The following is a 19,869-nucleotide window of genomic DNA, read 5'->3' on the forward strand; positions in this document are numbered from 1 at the left end:
CATACTGTGTGCCCTTCAGGGTATGCAACCTATGACAGTTCATTTTTTTCGTTTTTACGTCATGGTGTCCTTCGCTCGGGAAATTTTCTTTGTTTTTTGGTGCCATCCAACACATGCCAATTTTCGTCGATACCAGCTCACTCAGAACGCACACCCACCCCACTCCCGTCAACATCTTCATTCGCTTCCTTTGGGGAATCCCTTGCGCCGACATTGCACAACATTGCCGCGTGATTTTTTGACAAGAGCGTACCCAATTTCTTAGTGGACCGCACAACACCGACGACTTCTCTCCATCCGTTTTGCCATTATTCACTTCGGAAAATCATTTTCCCACGTTTTCAAACGTCAATAACTCGGTAACAAAGCCGTTTCCGGAATTTCGTTACATGAACTTTCCACCTTATTTTCACTCGTACAATCACCTCCCAAGCGTTGTAAACGAACTTACGAAACACCCTGTACATATATTTGAAAGTGTCTTTCAAAGTGCAAAAACCGTAACGTTAAAATAGTCACTCAGGATAAAGTACAACACCTCTCTCGAGGTTATTTACAAAACGGTAGACAGTGACATCTAGCGTCCTTTGGCAGATACACAGACTTATTGCGCGCTTCATTCAAATTTGTGTACATGGTATAAGTGCACATATGACAGTTACAAGCGCGTAAAGGTTGTCTAAATGCAACTGAATGGCTATATTGAGTCGTCAATGGTTGCTCGTGGAGATACATAGTCTCTAGCTTGTGCATCTCTTGCGATATGGATGAAGAAATGGTAAGGAGAGAAAGCACACACACAGACGACTCAAGTCACGTGGCGAGATGTTGTCCTTAATTCGAAACGCGTCGCACATGGCAACGAGAGCTATTATTATTATCCCCGCCCATAACAAACACATGATATAATACAACAAACGGTTCGATTATTGCATGCGCGTGCATTACGCACGACATGAATATTTTTTCTCCCTCTCCCTTTGTCGTCTCGGACACACACACACATTCATCGTACTCAGTCAACATGTCCTTGTCGAAAATGTTCGATCAAACGATTAGGAATATATGTGTCTATCCTGTTGTCCATGTCCATTCTTGTGTTTAGCCACCTTATGTCTTGGTCTACTTTCTGAGACCTTTCTCTTTGGTGTTTCCTTGGGCATATTCCCGACAAACATGTCATCGTTCGATATCGCTGCTTGTCTTCATTGATTCTTTGTTTTGTGTATTCGTTTTTTTCTACTGGACACGTTCTCTCTTTATTGATTTTGCTCGTCGTGGAGAGTACCGAATAGAGACTCCTTATTATGTTCTTTTCATTAAAATGAAAGGACATTACTCGCCTGTCATTGCTAGTTTACGTTGAGCGACTTGTAATTTTCTTAATAGCTTCCACTGCAGTGCACTAGTAGGAAGGTTCGTTGTGTGGACGTGGGACTTTATTCATGAATGTTTTGCGCGGATGTTGAAGGAAGATGATGCACTCCAGATCTCACGTCATAGCTCCAGGAGAAGTTCCCCCTACCAACTGACGCAACTTCCTGGTAAGTCCACTTCCATTAATTACAATCTATGTTCACCGTCGATAATTACGATTTCAGAGCTGTTTTGAATGCAAGGCAACAGGGACTTTACTTTGGATTAGCACGGGTTCTACTATACGCTGATGATCTTGCCTTCGCGCTGTTTGAGCCAGGTGACGTCAAGAACGAGCCGAGTCGCCACAGATATGCTTGTCGATTTTAGAGAATAAAATTCCAGAATATTTCTTTACAGCCTTCAACCCCTTTAGATTAATATGTTCTGTACACTGGCGTACGCAGAAGGGACCTGATGGGGCTACGCCCCCCTCCAAAAGTTTGAGAGAATTAATATTTTCAAATAAAAGCAGTCAAGAACTCTGTGGAAATAACAGAGTGGTAAATGCAACCCCCTTTAAAATTACCTCAGCTTGCCATTTTTGAGAGTGGAAAGTTCGTTGGGTTCCACACATATATAAGTAAGTTGAAACAAAAATGCATAAAAGTCAGTGGCTCAGATCAATTGTTTAAGTGCATCATCCAGAAAGACGCAACAAAAAACGTATCAATTGATGCATTGAAGTACAGCTCGAAGTAGAAGGAAATACTCACTAGCATCATATGATGCCATTTTGTCGTTACCTTTACAAAAGTGCATAAAACTGTCAACTTGAATCTTGGCAAACACCAAAAAAATACAATTTAATGTGTCAGTCGATTGTTTCCTGTGTGTGCATCTGTGTTCGTGTCCTCTAAGATTCTCTCACTCACCATTTCTTACCTTCGATATTCGGTTTAATTTCTTGACTAATCATTTTTCTATTAGATGTGTTTTATACTACGTTTCATAGATGGAACTGTGGGTTCAATATGAAAGCTTTGTCCTTTTCTTAGTTGAAATTTTCGTAATTGCTTCCCACTTCATGAGAAAAATTTATTTTAATTATTAATGTTTACAATAAAGATGGCTTAATGATTATGCCTAATCCAGTTACCCCCTCCCCTCCCCAATACGCCAATACTGCTGAAAGCATGAATCAAAGTTTAGTTACACCCTGTACAGCCTTGGGACTAATCATATGCAGAGCAGTCTAAATCTTGGTCAATGTAGGACACACCAAACACCGTAGTTTCAATCACCGCCACGCGTGGGTCTGACGTGCTCCAATGTTTAACTACTATCTTTTGTTTTATTTATCCCACGTTTCGCGTCCGCTTAGTCTAAACGCAAATGATCGCTTATAATGAGTGTCTTTGAAAGGATACAAAGCAAAACCGATGGAGCAGCGTGATAACCACCACAACCACAATGTTTCGCCAGTTTTTTAAACCTCCTGTACAGCAATTTCTCTATAATCTCAACCGAACACGCGGCATAAATAACATCGTTGTCTCTCCAGGCATATCAATGCAACGCTGCAGTTTTTAAGATAAAAGGGGGGGACTGTTCAGCGTACGCATGTGAGCGTTAATGCTGTTCCGCTATCGTAAATTTTGCCAGATAAAGCGAGCTTAATTATCATACTAAAATGATTTATTTTTTCCTTTGAAGCAAAGATCGGGGAGTATGGTAGTACGTGGCAGGTTTTGAAATAGCGACAAATTCGTTTGACGTAAGCCGCTCTACCTTCCCTGGTATTTGAGTTTGACAACAAAATCTAGCAGGGACGAGTTTCATAAATTAGTTCTTTTGATATAAATGTACACAAGATATAGTATAAGCATCGTCTGCAGGCATAGGAGTACGCAGGATTTATTTTCAAAGTGGGCTGGAATTTCTAAAGAAGGGTTCTATCCTCTGTCTCGGGAATCCATGGAGGAAGCGAACGAAATCAAGTCTCTGCGCAAGTAATGCAGCGACGCGGCTTGACCAAAGAACACCTGAGAGTAAACGGGATTGCGTGGAGGGAGAAAGATACTGCAATTAGCAGCCTTCCCTCAGCTTATAATTCTTAGCTCCTCCCACTCACTTTTTCACCTTCTCTGCCAAAGTGCGCGGCCTTACTCCAGGGATATCTTGGATACAGTATAGTCGGGGCGGGATTCAGAATTTTTCTTTGTTTTAAAAAGTTCTTCACAGATAGATGCGGTAATTTAGGTTCATTGTAGGGGGGGGGGGGTAATTTACCACTTTGGTTTTTCCCGAGTTCTTTACTTCTTTCATTTGAAAACTTTGATTTTCTCAAAATTTCGGGATGGGCTGTAGTCCCATAAGCTCCCCCTTTTGTAAGCCAGTGTGTACAGTGTGGGCAGAAAGTAGTGCACAGCTCATAATATCGCATGCATGATTTCCTCAAATTTTATTCCTCAAAAGCATGTATTTATGATTTGCATTAATTTTGTTTTTCAAGAGCATATTTATGAATTACATGAATTTTCCCCAATATGTAGTTAATGGTAGAGCGCATTCATGATTTTCACAGTTTTGTTCCTCTAAATCATATGTACATGATTTTCACTCGATTTGTTCTTAAATAGCATATTTTCGAATTTAGCTATTTTGTTTCTGAAAAATGATTTCTTGGTTCCAAAGGAATAACCAGAGAGACTAACATTACTGAAGACTATTTATTTTGCGACTGGTTACCTGTTTTAATATCGATTGATTGATTTATATACTTCATTTTACGTCGTTTATCTTCCTTTTTGGCTAATCGCGACGATTGTTTTTCTTGTCTTTTATGTCCCTAACTTCGCTATGTTGATCTTCGCAGGATAGAGCTAACCACTCCGCTTTGATGGGTGGCTTAAGAGGGATATGAGATATTATAACTAATTTGACTACTGGTAAAATAAAATTCTGTTACAAAGAGGACGTTATTTTATCACCAAATTTCTTGATATTGGATCATTCTCGAGCAAGGCCTCATCTCCAGGAAAGTATCAACTCGGGACAAGCTCCGGTAGCTACTAACCTGTTGGGTGAGATGAGTCAAGGCAAATGGATCATAAACCTTTTCCTGCTAACGCAAAAATAGGCAATAGTTAGGCTGGAGAGTTTGATGAACTAACCGATCTCCTATTAATAAATCTCTATACTATATATTACCAAAATATGGCAAATAAAATATGCACTTATGACTTAAAACTCCCATAAATATGGCCGAAACATTAGAAGCATAGCCTAAACTATAAAATTTTAAATTCTTGTGTAAGGTAAAGAAACAGTAGGGGAACAAAGTAGATAATATAATATTCAATAATATGTAAGACTATTTATTGAGTTTCAAATATCAGTGCCATCTGCTGGGTTATTTTTACACATTTCTTTCTAGTTTACTTGATAAGTCCCTAGGTACTGTTTATAATGACTACCTTATGCAAAGTTTCCTTTAAGTGATAATTGTTGTTAACGAACAAACTATTGTACCTAGGGTACCTTTTTTTTCCTACTTCACTGACGTAAGAGGAGCGAATCCTATCCATTTTGGAAATAGATAAGTGTACAAGGAAAGTTTTCTTTTCAGTTTCAGAAAAGAAAATTTACTCCGTATGAGCGAAAAGTGGTTAAAATATATTCCACCATGCAGGGAAATGGTCAAATATGCATGCTTGTGTTCTAAATAAGCACCTAAATTCATTTTTGTTCTAACCGTGGTGAGTGATTACCTTCTATGATAAAATAAACAACAGTTGTTGGTTTGAAATATGTGTATGACTATATTTAAAGATTTTAGAAAGGAGGGTGTTACACATGCTTTTCTTAGTAGCCAGCCCTCATTTTGCTATTTTTTCCTGCGTTTGACGTTCTTTTTTTTAGGAATACTGGGCCAACCCCCTCCTGGGCACGCTACTGTGTATGACATTCACGAAGATAGAATTTCAATAAATCTATTGGGGTGTTTCTCTGGAGAAGTCGTAAATTTGACCGTGTAGGTTGCTCTAATTTTTAAGATAACCCTCGTCTCTCCTCAGTGATCTAGTGTTCTTTATTGTTGTGCGGCCATAACATCGTTGCGACAACAGGAAAAGAGGGCAGAAGTTGGCGACATTTATCATTCGTTCTCTCAGGTCGTTAAGGCATGTAACCTCGCTTCTCCCCTCGAGAAAATGACGTACTTCCGGTCGTTCGCCGGGAACGACCCAGGCGCACCCTACCCGCCCGGTGGGCGCCGCGCAACTGAACAACATAGCAACTGGGAGGAGAAATTGGCGCCATCGCGTCGGCAAGTTTCGGCTATTTTCGGGTCCCCCGGTTTCCCGAACTCGGGATATTCGGGGAGAGGGGTCGACGGCGAGCGCAACGCTAATCGATGAGCCCGCCACGACGGTCAGAAGATGGCGTTGGCAGCAGGAGGGACGAGTTCTGTGTGCAGGAGACCCGAGGCGGTTGTGACTTTGTGAAATAGGAAAGGGCGCCGCGAAATTTTTGTCCGGCCGACGCTAGGCTGCGTTACGAGTGTCTGTGTGACCTGATATGAATATCCTAGGTAGTGTACTTCTTATAGCTTGCATACCTTTCTTTTGTTCTCTCACTTTTCTCAGTGTATTGCATGCGTTTACTTCAACCCTGTCTTTCAACCCTCTTTATCTTCCCCTCTCTTGTCAGTGTCCCGTTTCCACTTATATGCACCGTTTAGCGTCTCTGTGTTCGTTTTGCTGCATGTGTCTGTCCATTGTGCCTCTTTTTCTCTCTCTCGCTCTGATCGGTTTACTCCGAAAACTGAGATCATACCAGCAATGCGGCAAAACGGCATTCAGCTGTCTGCGTGTCTCCCCCACCCCTCCCCTCTGTTTTCTCAGGCCCCCCTCTTCTCCCGCCCTCTTTCTCTCTCTCTCTCTCTCTCGCCACAAACATCGTGTAATCTTTGTACTGGATGTTTTCAGTTTCACTCTGCTGTTGCGGCGGCAACAACAAAAAGTTGCCGTAAACAGAGGACTTCGTTTCGACGACACTGCGCACTTTCTCCGATCCCCCATCGAATAGGTGTCCGTCCCTCCCGCTGCGGAGGGAGCTTCGTTTCCGCATACGAAAGCTAACGAAAACGGCGGTTGCGTTGACATGCTTCCTGCACGATTATGAGCCTGCTCATTTGCTATGCGTGCCTGCGTATGTTCAGGATAACTGATATTTTTTTTCCCTCCTCAACGTCACGTACAATATTTTTTGTAAACATTCAAGAACACTGTACGTTATACATCATGGAAAGAAACGTTACAAAACTTTCCCTAAGAGTTAAAATAAAATAAACTTTTTTTGCCCTTTCCACGAGCACATCTTAGTTCACGATTCATAGTATAGATTTTTTTTTAAAAAAAAAAGAAACTTTAATCTGAAACACGTGCAGCTCTAGTAATATACTGGGAAGTGATATAACCTCCTAAATAATGCGTAACTGATTGGGTAACTCAATTAAATTGTTACATAACTTACTAAATCCTAAAAGATTAGCTTATAACCGCGGTCTTCGAAAATGTTTACGAATCCATATTTTATGATAATTTTGATAACGTTAAATATATCAATAGATAATGGGACCACGTATAAGTATTATTGTTTGTATCGCAAGAGTTTATTTACAAAACTGATATAGCAGATAATTATGCCTGCTAAGAAAGGCGTATATTTAGTATTGTTTGTTTGTACAGAGATTTTCCCCACAAGTAATGAAGAGATTGCCAACACAGTCTTAAATACAATTTAGAATGAAACTAGAGATGCATTTAGTGTTTGATAACAAGGGACAAAGTGGTATACAGTTTTACAGCTGTGAAAATGTGCTTTTTGAAACTGTAACAAAGACTTGAAAATCATTCGTACATACACATGTTATATACGATAGAAGTGTAGCATGGGTGTTTATGTTGCATGATTGGAGACTTGCTTTCCTGTGCTTAACTTGGGATTCATTAGTCTATATCGATCAAGAAGCTCATAGTCACCGAATTATCCGAGTGTCTTGATAGGTAAAGGTATTGATTATCTCTTAACGGACCAGGATTCTTATTACGGAATTATTATCAGACGTTGTGTGACGTCACATGCATTTGCCCTGAAATCACATGGCTCCTCTGTATACTAAGCCTAAATGGAAACAGGAAAGTGTTCCTCGAGAGTGCATGCTGCGCTTTTCTTGTCAACACGATGAAGGGGGAGGGCGAAGTTTTTTTAAAAAGTGTTTATTTTCTTACCGTTCTTAGACAACATGGACAGTTCTGAAAACTTACAAGCTTACAGATGAAGCATCTGGAATTTCATTGGGGAATCTTGGTTGAATCTTCGTGCACTATGGTGCGGGACAGAGTCCTCAAAACATTATAATATTATTTAATTCTCTTTTCTGTGGTGGTTCTACATTTTTAATGTAAGTAGCACCAGCGAGAGTAACAGCAAGTACAGTGCACCTTTGTATATTATATATCGAAGTCATTATGTAATTTCAAAGTGAGGAAGTGCTGCAAAAGAAGATAGCATTGTCGCATGGTAGGATAGGAACAATGCAAAGGGCACAGCGGGAAAATACAAATTTCTCGTAATGATAAATTGTAAAGCTTCTTAAATGCTTTCATCTTTGATTACTTTATTATGCTTTTGTACATTTTGTTTTAGCTCTTCTTTATTTTTGCATTTCTTTTTCTTCTTTACCACACTTTCCCTTACTGCTGTAACTTGGTGATTGTGTACTTTTGCCTTGTCTCTACAGTGACTTTCTTTCAGTGACATCAATGTATGTGTCTATGTGATCAGTTCTGTTGTTGAAGAATGTGCATCGTAAGTGAGTGAGAAGATTTAGTGTGCGAGCATTTCAATCCAGTATTCTGGAGGTCACGTGTTTAATTCTTGCACGGTATTTCTCGCGGTCACTTCTAGTAAATGCTTCGACGGTATCCTTAACACAGTTTACAGGCGCTTCCTCCTCCTTAGCACTTTCCGACCATCATTCCTTCTCTCGCTGTCACGGTTATTGCAAAGGTCCACAGTCAGTCCGTTGTATTTGGTGAAATTCGAAAAGGTTAGTTGAATAAACATGTGCTCGCATATCAGAAAGGAAAGAGCAACTTAAGATAGCTGTCATAGGATGAAAAGAAACTTTTCACTACGCTCATGGTACAATTATTGTACTTGCTCTCTTGGGAATACCAAGCTTCCGATGGCGTAGAAAAACACATGAACGAAGAGAGGAAACATTGAAGATTTAATTAAGTTAAACAATGTGTAACGAGAGTATATGAGTAGGCATCTGAAGAATGTTTGTTTCTTTGTTTTGTCCTCAAATCTATTCTGGGAGCACTTGGTGGGCCTCCCCGATGGAGGAGATAACATATATGCATTCAGGGCGGGGTGGTCCACCGGTCAAAATCCCGGTACACCCTCTCAGTGCCCATCCGAAAACACAAAATCTGCACCTTTTCTTACAACAAGCTGCTCAATTTGCCCTGTTGAGGAAGATTCCCACTCCAGTTTCAGTCCGGCCGTGCTGGCATTGTAATCAAAGGATTCCGGGTTCGATACCCAGGCGGAGGCGCAGAGTGTTTCGGATCCTACTTTGAACGGTCTCGATTAACCTTACTGTGCACAGAGCGGACGAAATACTCAAAGAAACAGAGTCAGGTTAGTTCAAAGTCCGTCATCCTCGCAGCGATAAACAGAGGTAGATAAGCTACCTAAACACGACGATGGGATAATGAATTTTTGCTGCATGAGATAAGAAACTCGAGACGAACATTTAGGTCTATTTGGAGAACTAGTGCGTTGACGATATCGCCACCAAAGGTTCCGGGTTCGAAACCTAACCCATAGCGCGTTTGTGTTCGTCTTTGAGTGTCCCTTCATCCATTTCATCCAATCATCGTTCATCCTCATCGTCGTGACATGGAGGTAATGGAACTGGAAAGTTATTCTGTATCCATAGCTACAAATAAGCTTACGTGAAATCACCTTTCTGTTGTTGTATTTGTATTGCATTGTTGTCATTCTTCTAGTTTAATTGCAACATTCATTTCATCCGTTATTCTCTGTTAATTGGTAAGTTTCTAATATTGCGCCTTACACTTTATTTCGGCGTAGTATCCCACCAACTGCTTCCAGCAAAGTTTTGCTTCTTGTCTTGTCCATTTTACCCGCTTCATTCATCTCTATAATTCTAAAGCTTCCAGCCTCTTTCCCTCACTTCGTTCTAGCGTCCAGGTTCCTGCGCTAAATAACTTTACACCCCCAGAGAAAACACTTTTTTTAAGGGCAAGAGGAACAGTTTGTGTCCAGCCAGATGCTCCTCCTCCATCGACCTTTCTCCGCGGCGAGCTGGATGTTTTTAAGAGGGGGATAAAACTTAGCATTCCTCTTATGTGAGTATAATTCCACTTGATCTCTTGGCAATATCAAGCTTCCGATGGCGTAGAAAAACACATAAACGAAAAGAGGAAACGTTGAAGATTTGATTTTGTCTTAGGAAAAAGACGAAAACTCCCATTTGAGGAGCCGTTACGCTTTTTTCTCCACAAGGAATCTGAATATCCTGTTTGTCATATATTTCAAACGTCCTGTCCAGCTTAATATTCAACTTGGAAAATCGCCTCCACTTGCAGCATGGAGAGAAATTTATACTCTCTTGTATAGCCGGGCTGCGTCTTAGTGGCAGCGCCCATTGCAACGATACTGAAGTAAATGCAACTCTGGTATGAAACTTTCACTCTTCGCCTTAATATTTTCCTTAGTTCTTGGCTCAGTTGCAATTAGCATCTTCAAACAATGTATATGACTTATACCAAACCTCGGCAACTGGTCTCTTTTGTGAAGGAGCGTTCTCGTATGCACGTGTAGACTGCTGAGCGAGCAGCGGCACTGTAGCGTTGTAAAGGTGGGGGAAAGGAGGGAGTGAGTAACAGTGCATTGCAACGTTGTAACCATAGAAACAGGACGCCTTCCCACGAAGTATTTTTTAGCTCTCGATACAAGTGACTCCCTCACTTCCCTGTGTAGGCGTGAAGCTTTAACTGCACGGAGCGTTTACTGACCTTCACAAGGTTCTCAAAGACTTACACGAGATTCGAATCCAAGGTCCCTTGTTTCGGGGCGCGTTACACTACCTTATACACCACCGAGACCAGCGCACTTAGTGTCTGTATCGAAATCAAAAGGTAAGAAATATCCACTGAGAATCTCGACACTTTAATTCGACTGAGAGTCAATTAGGGTTCGAGATTCATCGAATGGGAGAGTGGGTGGGGGAATAGGTCATTACTTATTTATGCAAATTGGAAGACATCTCAAGAGGGGACAAGGTGTCAGTCAAGACTGGCGTCACCCGCCATTGCCAAACAAGGTAATTTCCAGACGTAAACGCAATTATAGCACTTGTCGCTTCCTGTCTTAGGCGTGAAGTTGAAATTACTTCTTCTTGAATGTTTTATGATCGCGACGTTCCCTCGTCCGTTTTCTAAGGCGCTTCTCTAATAGATTTCTTATCCTTGCCGCTTCTCCAGAATCAAAGTTTGCAATATTGTTCTATCTTACATGGATGAAGTTTCTTAGAATCAAATATGGCAATACTTTTTCCTTTCTGTACTTTTACCACCCTTTAAGCTTTAGATATATTAAGAAACATAAATAGCCGCTTCTCCATAATCAAAGTGTGCAACATTGTTCTATCTTCCATTGTGAGGTTTCTTAGAATCAAAGTTGGCAACAATTTTTCTATTCTGAACTTTTAACCACCATTTGAACTTTAGAGATATTAACAAACTTAAATAAATTATATATAAAGCCGTTTCTTGCAGAGGAAAGAGGTAAACCTAACTGAAGTTAAACCTCTTAAAGATGAATTCGAATGCCCCAATTGTAGCACAACCGACGCTCGAGTCAACTCCTCCTTACCAAACCTACGAAAATCGTATTTTCCACGACTTTGATGAATCTCGCCAATGTATTTGCGTATACTAACCACCTTTGTTTTGCGGATTACATCAATATGTAGGACTTACCTCCCTACTTGATCTGAGAGGAGAGGAAGAGTGCAAGGACATGGAATACTGTAGACGTGGATGTGAAATCTCGAAACTTCAAAAGGTTCTCCAGCATTCACCTTTGAAGATGAAAGTGTCGTTATCTGTGGAAGCTCAGAATTTTGTGAAGAAATCTCCTGTGAAAATGAGAGTGTCGTCATTTCTCGGTAGCTCGGAATTTTGTCCATAAATCCCCTGTGAAGACAAGAGTTTGTTGGCTCTCGGAAGCTGGGAATTTTGTTCATAAATCGCCTGTGAAGATGGAGTAGTATTAGCTCTCAGAAGCTTGGAAATTTGTTTAAAAATCTCCTATGAAGAGAGAGTGGTTTTAGTAATCGAAAGCTCGAAATGTTGTTAGTTAGTTTGATTGATTGATTTAGTTTATTTTACTTCGCGTTTTGTACCTCTTGGATAATTTGCGAAAATGGGGATGAGTGATGAAATGATGAAATTGATGAATGGACATTTACAAACAACCAATCCCGAGCGGGATTGGAACCCGGGACTCTTGGCGACGCAGCGCGATGTGCTAACCACTCTGTTACAGGGTTCGGCGAAATGTTGTTAGAAAATTTCCTGTGATGATGAGAGTGGGGTCAGCTCTCTGATGCTCGGAATTTTGTCCATAAATCCCCTGAAGAAGAGGGTGGTGATAGCTCTTGAAGGCTCGAAATTTTGTTAACAAATCTCCTGTGAAGACGGAGTGTCGTCAGCTCTCGGAAGTTGGGAATTTTGTCCATAAATCTCCTGAGAAGATGGGAGTGGTATTAGCTCTCAGAAGTTCGGAAATTTGTTTAAAAAATCCCCTGTGAAGAGATTTTTTTAAAAAAATATGTAGACGAGAGTAGGGTCAGCTCTCTGAAGCTCGAATTTTTATCCATAAATCCTATGTGGAGAAGAGAGTGGTGTTAGCTCTGCCAAACTCGGAATTTTGTCCATAAATTCCCTGTGAAGAAAAGAGTGGTGCTAGCTCTGCCAAGCTTACTTTGTTCATAAATCCTCTGTGAAGACGAGAGTGCTGGTAGCTCGCAGAAGCTCGGAATATTGTCCATATATACCCTGTAAAGACCAGAGTTGTGGTAGGTCCCCAAGCCTGAAAATTTGTTCACAAACCTCTTGTGAGGAAGAGAGCGTAGCTCTTTCAATCTCTGAATTCTTTGAATATATCTCCTCGGAAGACAAGAGTGTTAGCTCTCTTAACTTGGAATACTTGCATTGATCTCCAATGACGACAAGAGTGCCTTTGTCTCTTCTAAGCTCAGAATGTTTGTCCACAAAAATCTCAGTTGTAAAGATGAAAGTGGCGTCAACTCTCCGAAGTTCGTCCATGAATCTCCTGTGAAGATGAGAGTGGTGTTAGCTCTCCCAAGGGTCACTCCTTACACCTCTATGGATTTCTATATTTGTCAAGGATAGGATGATGCTTATTTGTTAGGTTGCCACGCACAAAGTTCAAATTTCCATGTTCTGTAGTTCTCGAACACATAATTCTTCTGAAGAGGTACGCAAGGCAGAGTATTGTTCGTTCTTGCAGGAAGAAGTAGTATATCTAAGGACCCCATTATACCCAGCTAGCCAGAGTCTGTATTGTACATCTCTCGTTCCGTTTGCTGCTTCATCAAATATTCTGAAAGCTCTAGAGGCTTTTAGCCTGGAACTGGAGACTCCAGCCGTTTGATTGTAAAGCAAATTAAACCATGTTTGTACCATGGTGAATTTAGAAAGTGCGAAGGGGGTGGAGGCATTACCGCAACATGGAAACTCATTACTAGATATCGAGGGGCTCGTTACTCGCAAGAATTCGTTCACAAAGTAACATGCGTTGATGTATTTTGGCAGCACAGAAATGTTGCGTGCTATGTCCATTAAGAGTAGACTAGTGTGCGGCGACAGGAAGTCGACGTGGTCATGTTTTGGCGGCGATGAATTTTCCTGCTTCTTTTATTTCTGAAACCAAGAGTGGGATGGAAGCCGCTCTGGGTACTGTCCCACAATGAAATTAACGTGGGTTTAATGGATAGTTAGTTTTTACAAAGAAATGTCTGAAGCCAAGTCGGGCTAATAGGGTGGATGATTATATACTTCTCTGGGCTAGAAGTAACGTTCGTTGACGGCACCCAAAAGGAAACCCCACTTTTACATACGAAGGTGGAGTCAAATGAAAATAGTAGTATTATCATTATTTTTATCTAGCAAATTTCTCCATTTAAAGTTGCACATGTTTGCTGCATTTTAACATAGACCCATTGCTGATCCATATATATATTTAGTGCCTATATATATCAAGAAGAAGAATGTTTGGAATCTATGTACAATCACTAATGAACCACCGCTAAAGTCTTTCCACCCATCTGTGTGCGGACTGAGGCCATTGTCGAACTTTCTCCTCTGTAAAGTTGTTGGAGTGGTAAGCATGGCTACAGACATTGCATTTTAATTTTCCGTAGAATGTCTATACGTTTTAGGCTTCTGTAAAGTTGTTGGAGTGGTAAGCATGGCTACAGACATTGCATTTTAATTTTCCGTAGAATGTCTATACGTTTTAGGCTTCCAGAGGGCAAGAACCCACAGATCTTTACTGATGCAAGTGTTTGCAGGAGGCGCCATTTTAAAAATTACAAAAATTGTTTTCTGAAGCTCACTTCAGCAGTATTGCAGGCTTGAGGTCGTTTTGTAAATAACAGTCAATACTTCATGTAAATGTGAGCTGTTTACAGGTGCCCTGTAATTTTTTTCGTACCTTTTAAGATTTTTATTTGACTCTACGTCGTAGTTCACTGTTGCAGGACAACGATGACCTGACTCCTGGACTCACAGGTAGTATAATACCCTTTGGACGAAATCCACCTTGTATATCATCCGTACAGGTGCTGGAAAGGGTGGAGAAACTACTCCTTCGGTATTCTCTGCGCAAGGTCCTCACATTTGCTTGTATGTCTGGAATGCCGAACAACTTTTGCACCTATTAACGATGACTTTGGTTTTGCCAATATGAAGTAATTTGCTGTAGACAATCGGGCTAATAGGGCCGATGGTTAAAGACTACAGTCTTTTTCTGTGCTAGGATAACTCAAATAAGCACACAGGTATGAGCTGGTGCATTGTCGTGCGGACGAAATCAATGCAGTGCACTACAAGAATCGTTTGGAAACTTCAAGGTAAAATTCAGTGTTTACATGTTAGAATGAGACATGGGCTCTATATGGATATAATGATGAGAATTAATTAGTTTCTTCTCAATTCGTACACCAATTTTGTGTCTTTGTTTCTTGCTGTTCTTTCGCTCTTTCAAGTTTCTTCGTGCATGCTTTTGTCTCTTCTTTCATCAACCCTATCATGCTTCCAAACTCTTTATTCCTAGCAAACATCAGTGTTTCAAAGCTGTACAATGTTATAATGCTCCTTAATGTACAGGGTGGGCGAAAAGTCCCTTTACATGTTAAAAGCATAGTACAGTTAGACATGTAGATAAAGATTGTTATGAATACAGAAGAGTATATATTTTTTAAAATTTCAACATTTAATGTGAATAAACAATGTATGGTTAACATTAACATTTATTGTGAATAACATATTAACATTGTTACAAAGGATCAAGGTTCATTGATCAACAACGTCAGTGTGCACTCTTCCATGTTCGATGCAAAGGTTGATGCGTCGCCATGTTCTTGTGTGCATCCGCTGCAGCATATCAGGGGTGATCCTTTCAAATGCCATGCGAACTCCGTCTTTCAGTTGATCGTCGTTCACGTATCGTCGTTTACAAACTTCTTCTTTTATTATGCCCCATAGTGCATTAATGTGTGGTGAGGTCTGGGCTTCGTGGAGGCCATGGCAACGGTGCTGGAAGGTCTCGTGATCCACGTCCAATCCAGCGGTTTGGATACAGTTCATTTAGCCGTTTGCGGACACTCACAGCAAAATGTGGTGGAGCGCCATCTTGTTGAAGTGTAATGATGTCAGCTCTCTTGCCGTTAATTCTGGAAGCAACCACGTGTTAATCGTGTGAAGATAGCTGTGCTGGTTCACAGAACCATCAAAGAAATATGGTCGACGCAGATGGTCTGCCGTTATCCCTGCCCAAATCAAATGTTTATCTACATGTCTAACTGTTCTATTCTATTAACATGTAAAGGGACTTCTCGCCCACCCTGTATTCCATCTTTCAACTCCTGGCTAGGATTTAGGACCACTGTTCAACAACTCTCTTCTTTTGACCGAATCGTTTATTACCATCTTTAATTGTTATCCTTTTCTGTCACTACCTACATCGTACGTTAAATTTCTTGTAAATGGTGTACTTGTGGCTTCCTGTTATTTTTTTAGATGCTTGCTGCAGTGGTTCAACGCTTGTACCTGTTCATCTGAAAATCTCCTTTCTTTCTTTACTGTATTATATAATTAAGATCTCCCAATATGTGATAAAATAAGGTGTTGATATGACTGATCATTCTTGTCTTAATCATGTTCCAATATTGAATCTAATTTTCCCAGGATGCCTTAGATCTCTGAACTTACACACCCTCTTTGCCTCGTGACGCTAATCTATTCTCTATTGTTTTGAGGACATGGCGGTAGTTAGCGAACGAAATGGTTTCCATGAACTTATCGAGAAATGGAACGGTGCGGTTTCGCCAGATGTCCGTTTCTTTTCCGTACCAAAACAAAGAGCTCGTGTATGCACCGTCGCGGTGAATGAGCTTTTCCATTGAATCCTGCGACCTGCTTTCTTTTTAGTTTCCATTCTCTGGGGGCTATGAGGACTCCCCCTCCACAGCTTTCAGGTTCTATCCAATTGAGGGGGATGCTTCTGTTATGTAATTGATTCGAGAGGCCTCTCTCTCTACGGCACTGGGACCGAGTGTGTGTGTGTGTGTGGAGAGAGAAAAGTGTTCCGGCCTGATTGCGCTTCTTGTGCGTTCGCGCATTGCTGTGTTGAAACGCAAAAGAACAAGTAAAGCTTCTCTCTTCCATAAATTAGAATTAAACTACTACTACTACTACTCTCTCTCTCTCTCTCTCTCTCTCTCTCTCTCTCTCTGTGTGTGTGTGTGTGTGTGTGTGTGTGTGTGTGTGTGTGTGTGTGTGTGTGTGTGTGTGAGAGAGAGAGAGAGAATTAGAGCACAGTTGTACATTTAAAATACCACATTAACATATAACTATATAGGAGTAAGCCTGAGAATATTCTGAAAAATTTTAGAATTAGTATAGAAGTGAGAGGATATGTACACATGTTTTAATAGGATATTGGAATGAGACTCATTTTGCGAAGGTTTCTAATGGAAATGAGGGCCATGTTGTACAAGTTAGTTTGGAATGAGATTGAGTCATTTGAAAATATTTCGAAACGCCTGTGAATCGTAAGTGATTTACAATACTATTAAAGAGTAATTTGCAAACGTATCGAATAGGTGTGAGAGTAATTTGGAAAGGTTTTCAATGAGAGTCAAGGTCAGTTTTTCAAAAGTTAAAATAAAAGTACACGTAAGGTGTTTGCAAAGGCTGAGAATAGAATCGAGATATTTGAAATGGTTTCAAATGGAAGTACAACGGGAGTTATTCACAATTTTTTCGAATAGGAGTGAGAGTAATTTGGAAAGATTTCTAATGAGTGTGGGAGTTATTAAGAAAAATTTCGAATGAGAATTAGAGACATTTGCAAAAAGTAAAAAGTAAAGTGTTCCCCTGTGCTTAGCACCACGCCATGAAGGCGTATAGGGGGTGTGAGGGTAACGGGGGTGATGTGTGCGGTCGTGAGTGGGGGTGATGTGATCAGCACCATGCCCCTGATCGTCTTTACCCCCCAGGTACCCATGTTATTCGACGCTGGGTGGGCGCCGGGGCCGCTTCCATCGTTAGAAAAGTTGCCGGATTTGAACCGGTCGGGGATCGAACCCGGGACCTTTAGTATGGTAGTCTAACGCGTTACCGACTGAGCCACCGCGGCCACAAGAAAGGTGTGTCCGAAAGTCCCAGAAAGCAGGACTGCAGCACAGTCTTGATGGAAGTGACGTCATCTAGCGCAATTCGAAAGTACCAATTCAACGAGCAATTCAGCCCGTACGCGCAGAACGATTCATTGCAGACAAGATTACTACACTCATGCGCTTGTTGTTCACTTGCTTGAAATCTTGGGAGTAGAAAGTCAGCCTGTTGTAGTTCATCTATTGTGTGGAAATGTGAGTATAAGAAGTTTGAATTATAGTGAAAGCCGGCCACTTTAAAAATTTCAAATGGAACAGAAGCGGTAGTTATTTGCAAAGGTTTGGAATAGGAATATCAAATGTATCGAATAGGAGTGAGAGTCGTTTGGAAAGTTTCGAATGAGTGTGAGAGCGAGTCATTTGCACAGATTGGTTTCCAATGAGATTGAAAGCTAGTTATTTGAAAAATGTTCAAGTTAATGTAAAGCGGTAGTTATTAACATAGATTTTTTATAGAAATAGGAGTCACTCATAAATATTTCGAATAGATGCGAGAATACTTGTACAACGTTTCGTTTGAGAGTGAGTTTGAGACTCAATTGCAAAGATATCTAATGGAAGCGAGAATGAGAGTCATTTACGATGGTTTGAGAGGAGAGAGATCCATTTGCAAGCAGTTCACACAGAGTGAGAATCGATTCATGTCCGCAGGAGCCTGTTTCATTGTTAAACGGTGAATTCACACCTGACACGTGCTCGTTGTATTGTTACATCACTCGTATGTACGCACACAGTCAATTCTGGATTGTAACAATCCAATTGACTTTCAGTAAGGTTAATACAACCCACAAGTGTCCCTGACTGTACTTTGTGTGTTCATATGATGTATATACAAGGTGTTTCCGTTACCTTGATTCAAACTTGCAGGGTGGATGGAGACTGACCCAAGTACCAATATAAGATGAGGAACCCCGGTCTGGAAACGAGTTATTAAAAAGTTCTAAGCCAAAACTACGAGTAGTTTCTGCTGCCTGTGACAGTGGAATAAGACAGCTGAACAACCGAAAGATGTGGATTGTAGATGTAACACAGACATTCAGAGTGCACCACTGCCTGGCAGAAACGATTGACGATTGGGTGCCGACCCGAGGAATACCTCTTGCATCACATCGTGGCAAGAATCCTTGCTGCCTATGATATCGTCGGAATGACTCGAGGGATGTTACAGCAGTTGCGACAGAGCTTCTTGCGATGCTATCGTGTCTAAATCGACGCTGGGAGCCACCATTTTGAACAACTACTGTAACGTTTTCGTTGTAGAGTGCTACGATACACTGTAGTGACGTCCGTATTATATCTACAAGCCGCATCTTTCCACTGTCATATGAAGCCTCCCAATAGTTTTGGCTCATAACTTTATAATGTCGAATTTCCGGACAGGGTTCTTTATCTCATATTGGTACTTGGGTGAGTCTCCATCCGCCCTGCAAGTTAGAATCAAGGTCATGGAAACACCCTATATATTGTGTTTTATTTTTATAAAACAAAGAAGCCTTAAACAGCGTATACATTTTCCAATAATTTGTTTTGGACATGTGATCTCCATAAATATAGAATCGATAATAACCGAAGGGGGGAAAAAGCAACGTAATAGGAAGGATGAAGAAAAATTGCGATGCTCCAGTGTTGGGCTCGGGAACAGAACTCTGTAAATTTAACGTTATTATGGTAATAAGAACTCCTATTTGGGAAGCATTATCCCCGAATTTGCGTAAGAGGAAATAAATTGTCTTTAGGCAAGACGGCAGGTTGGGAGAATGGGTGGGGGGAGAAGGAAGATGAAGGGGTAAGGGAGGAAATTACTTAAAACAAGGCCCCACTTTCCTCCTCCTCCTTTTTGGCATCTAACACTCAATTTTATTTTCTCTGTCGCTAAGTTTCGGGAGGAATTTTCTTTCCAGCATCCATACTCGTCTCTCGGCGCCGTGGGAGGGGAAAAAATTGAAAATTATCTCCACATTTCTCTCCCATCGTCTCCACTTCTTTTCTTAGTTGTTTGTGAAGGAGGTGGATTTTCAAAGTTACCAAAGAGGTTGAGGATTTTAGCGCGTTGCTCCCTATTTAGAAATTAACCGTAATTGGATAAACATTAATTGAGTTGGAGCTGTGTTTAAGGCTCCTACAATCCATTTCGCATTAAGTGCAAACACATATCAATATTTTCGACAAAAGAATTCATTGGACTCTCCCCTGTGGCGTAGTGGTAACGTCTTCGAATTGTCATCAAGGGTTCTATACCTGGTGGAGGCACATTGCACAATGGTTTGGATTTTACTGTAAACTGTAGATCAATTTGCCTATCTGTGTATGAAGTAAGCATTATTTTTCTGACTGCTGGCGGCAGTGGTTTACCCATTACCCGTCTTTTTACCTAGTACAGGGTCCGGCAGGGAAATCTTTCGGTCTGAAAACAAATACCATGG

At 40.9% G+C, this 19,869-nt stretch overlaps 1 protein-coding gene across 5 annotated transcripts in view; it reads left to right on the forward strand.

Moving 5' to 3' along the window:
* The window catches only part of cpx (synaptic transmission protein complexin), a 1,041,575-nt gene that overhangs the window by 834,097 nt on the left and 187,609 nt on the right, over positions 1 to 19,869 (forward strand). The window contains exon 1 of one of the 5 annotated variants that reach the window (XM_083126797.1): positions 1,448 to 1,544. The exons of 3 other annotated variants lie outside the window; for them this stretch is intronic. In XM_083126797.1, coding sequence (XP_082982923.1) covers positions 1,463 to 1,544 — 82 coding nt within the window. In that variant the 5' untranslated portion in view covers positions 1,448 to 1,462. Of the gene's footprint in view, positions 1 to 1,447; positions 1,545 to 5,786; positions 5,951 to 19,869 lie in introns of those variants that run through there. One more of the 5 variants, XM_083126803.1, reaches the window with a different exon arrangement.

The sequence above is a fragment of the Lepisma saccharinum genome, chromosome 8 (genome assembly GCF_977018435.1).
Source record: "Lepisma saccharinum chromosome 8, izLepSacc3.1, whole genome shotgun sequence".
Taxonomy (NCBI): Eukaryota; Metazoa; Arthropoda; class Insecta; order Zygentoma; family Lepismatidae; genus Lepisma; species Lepisma saccharinum.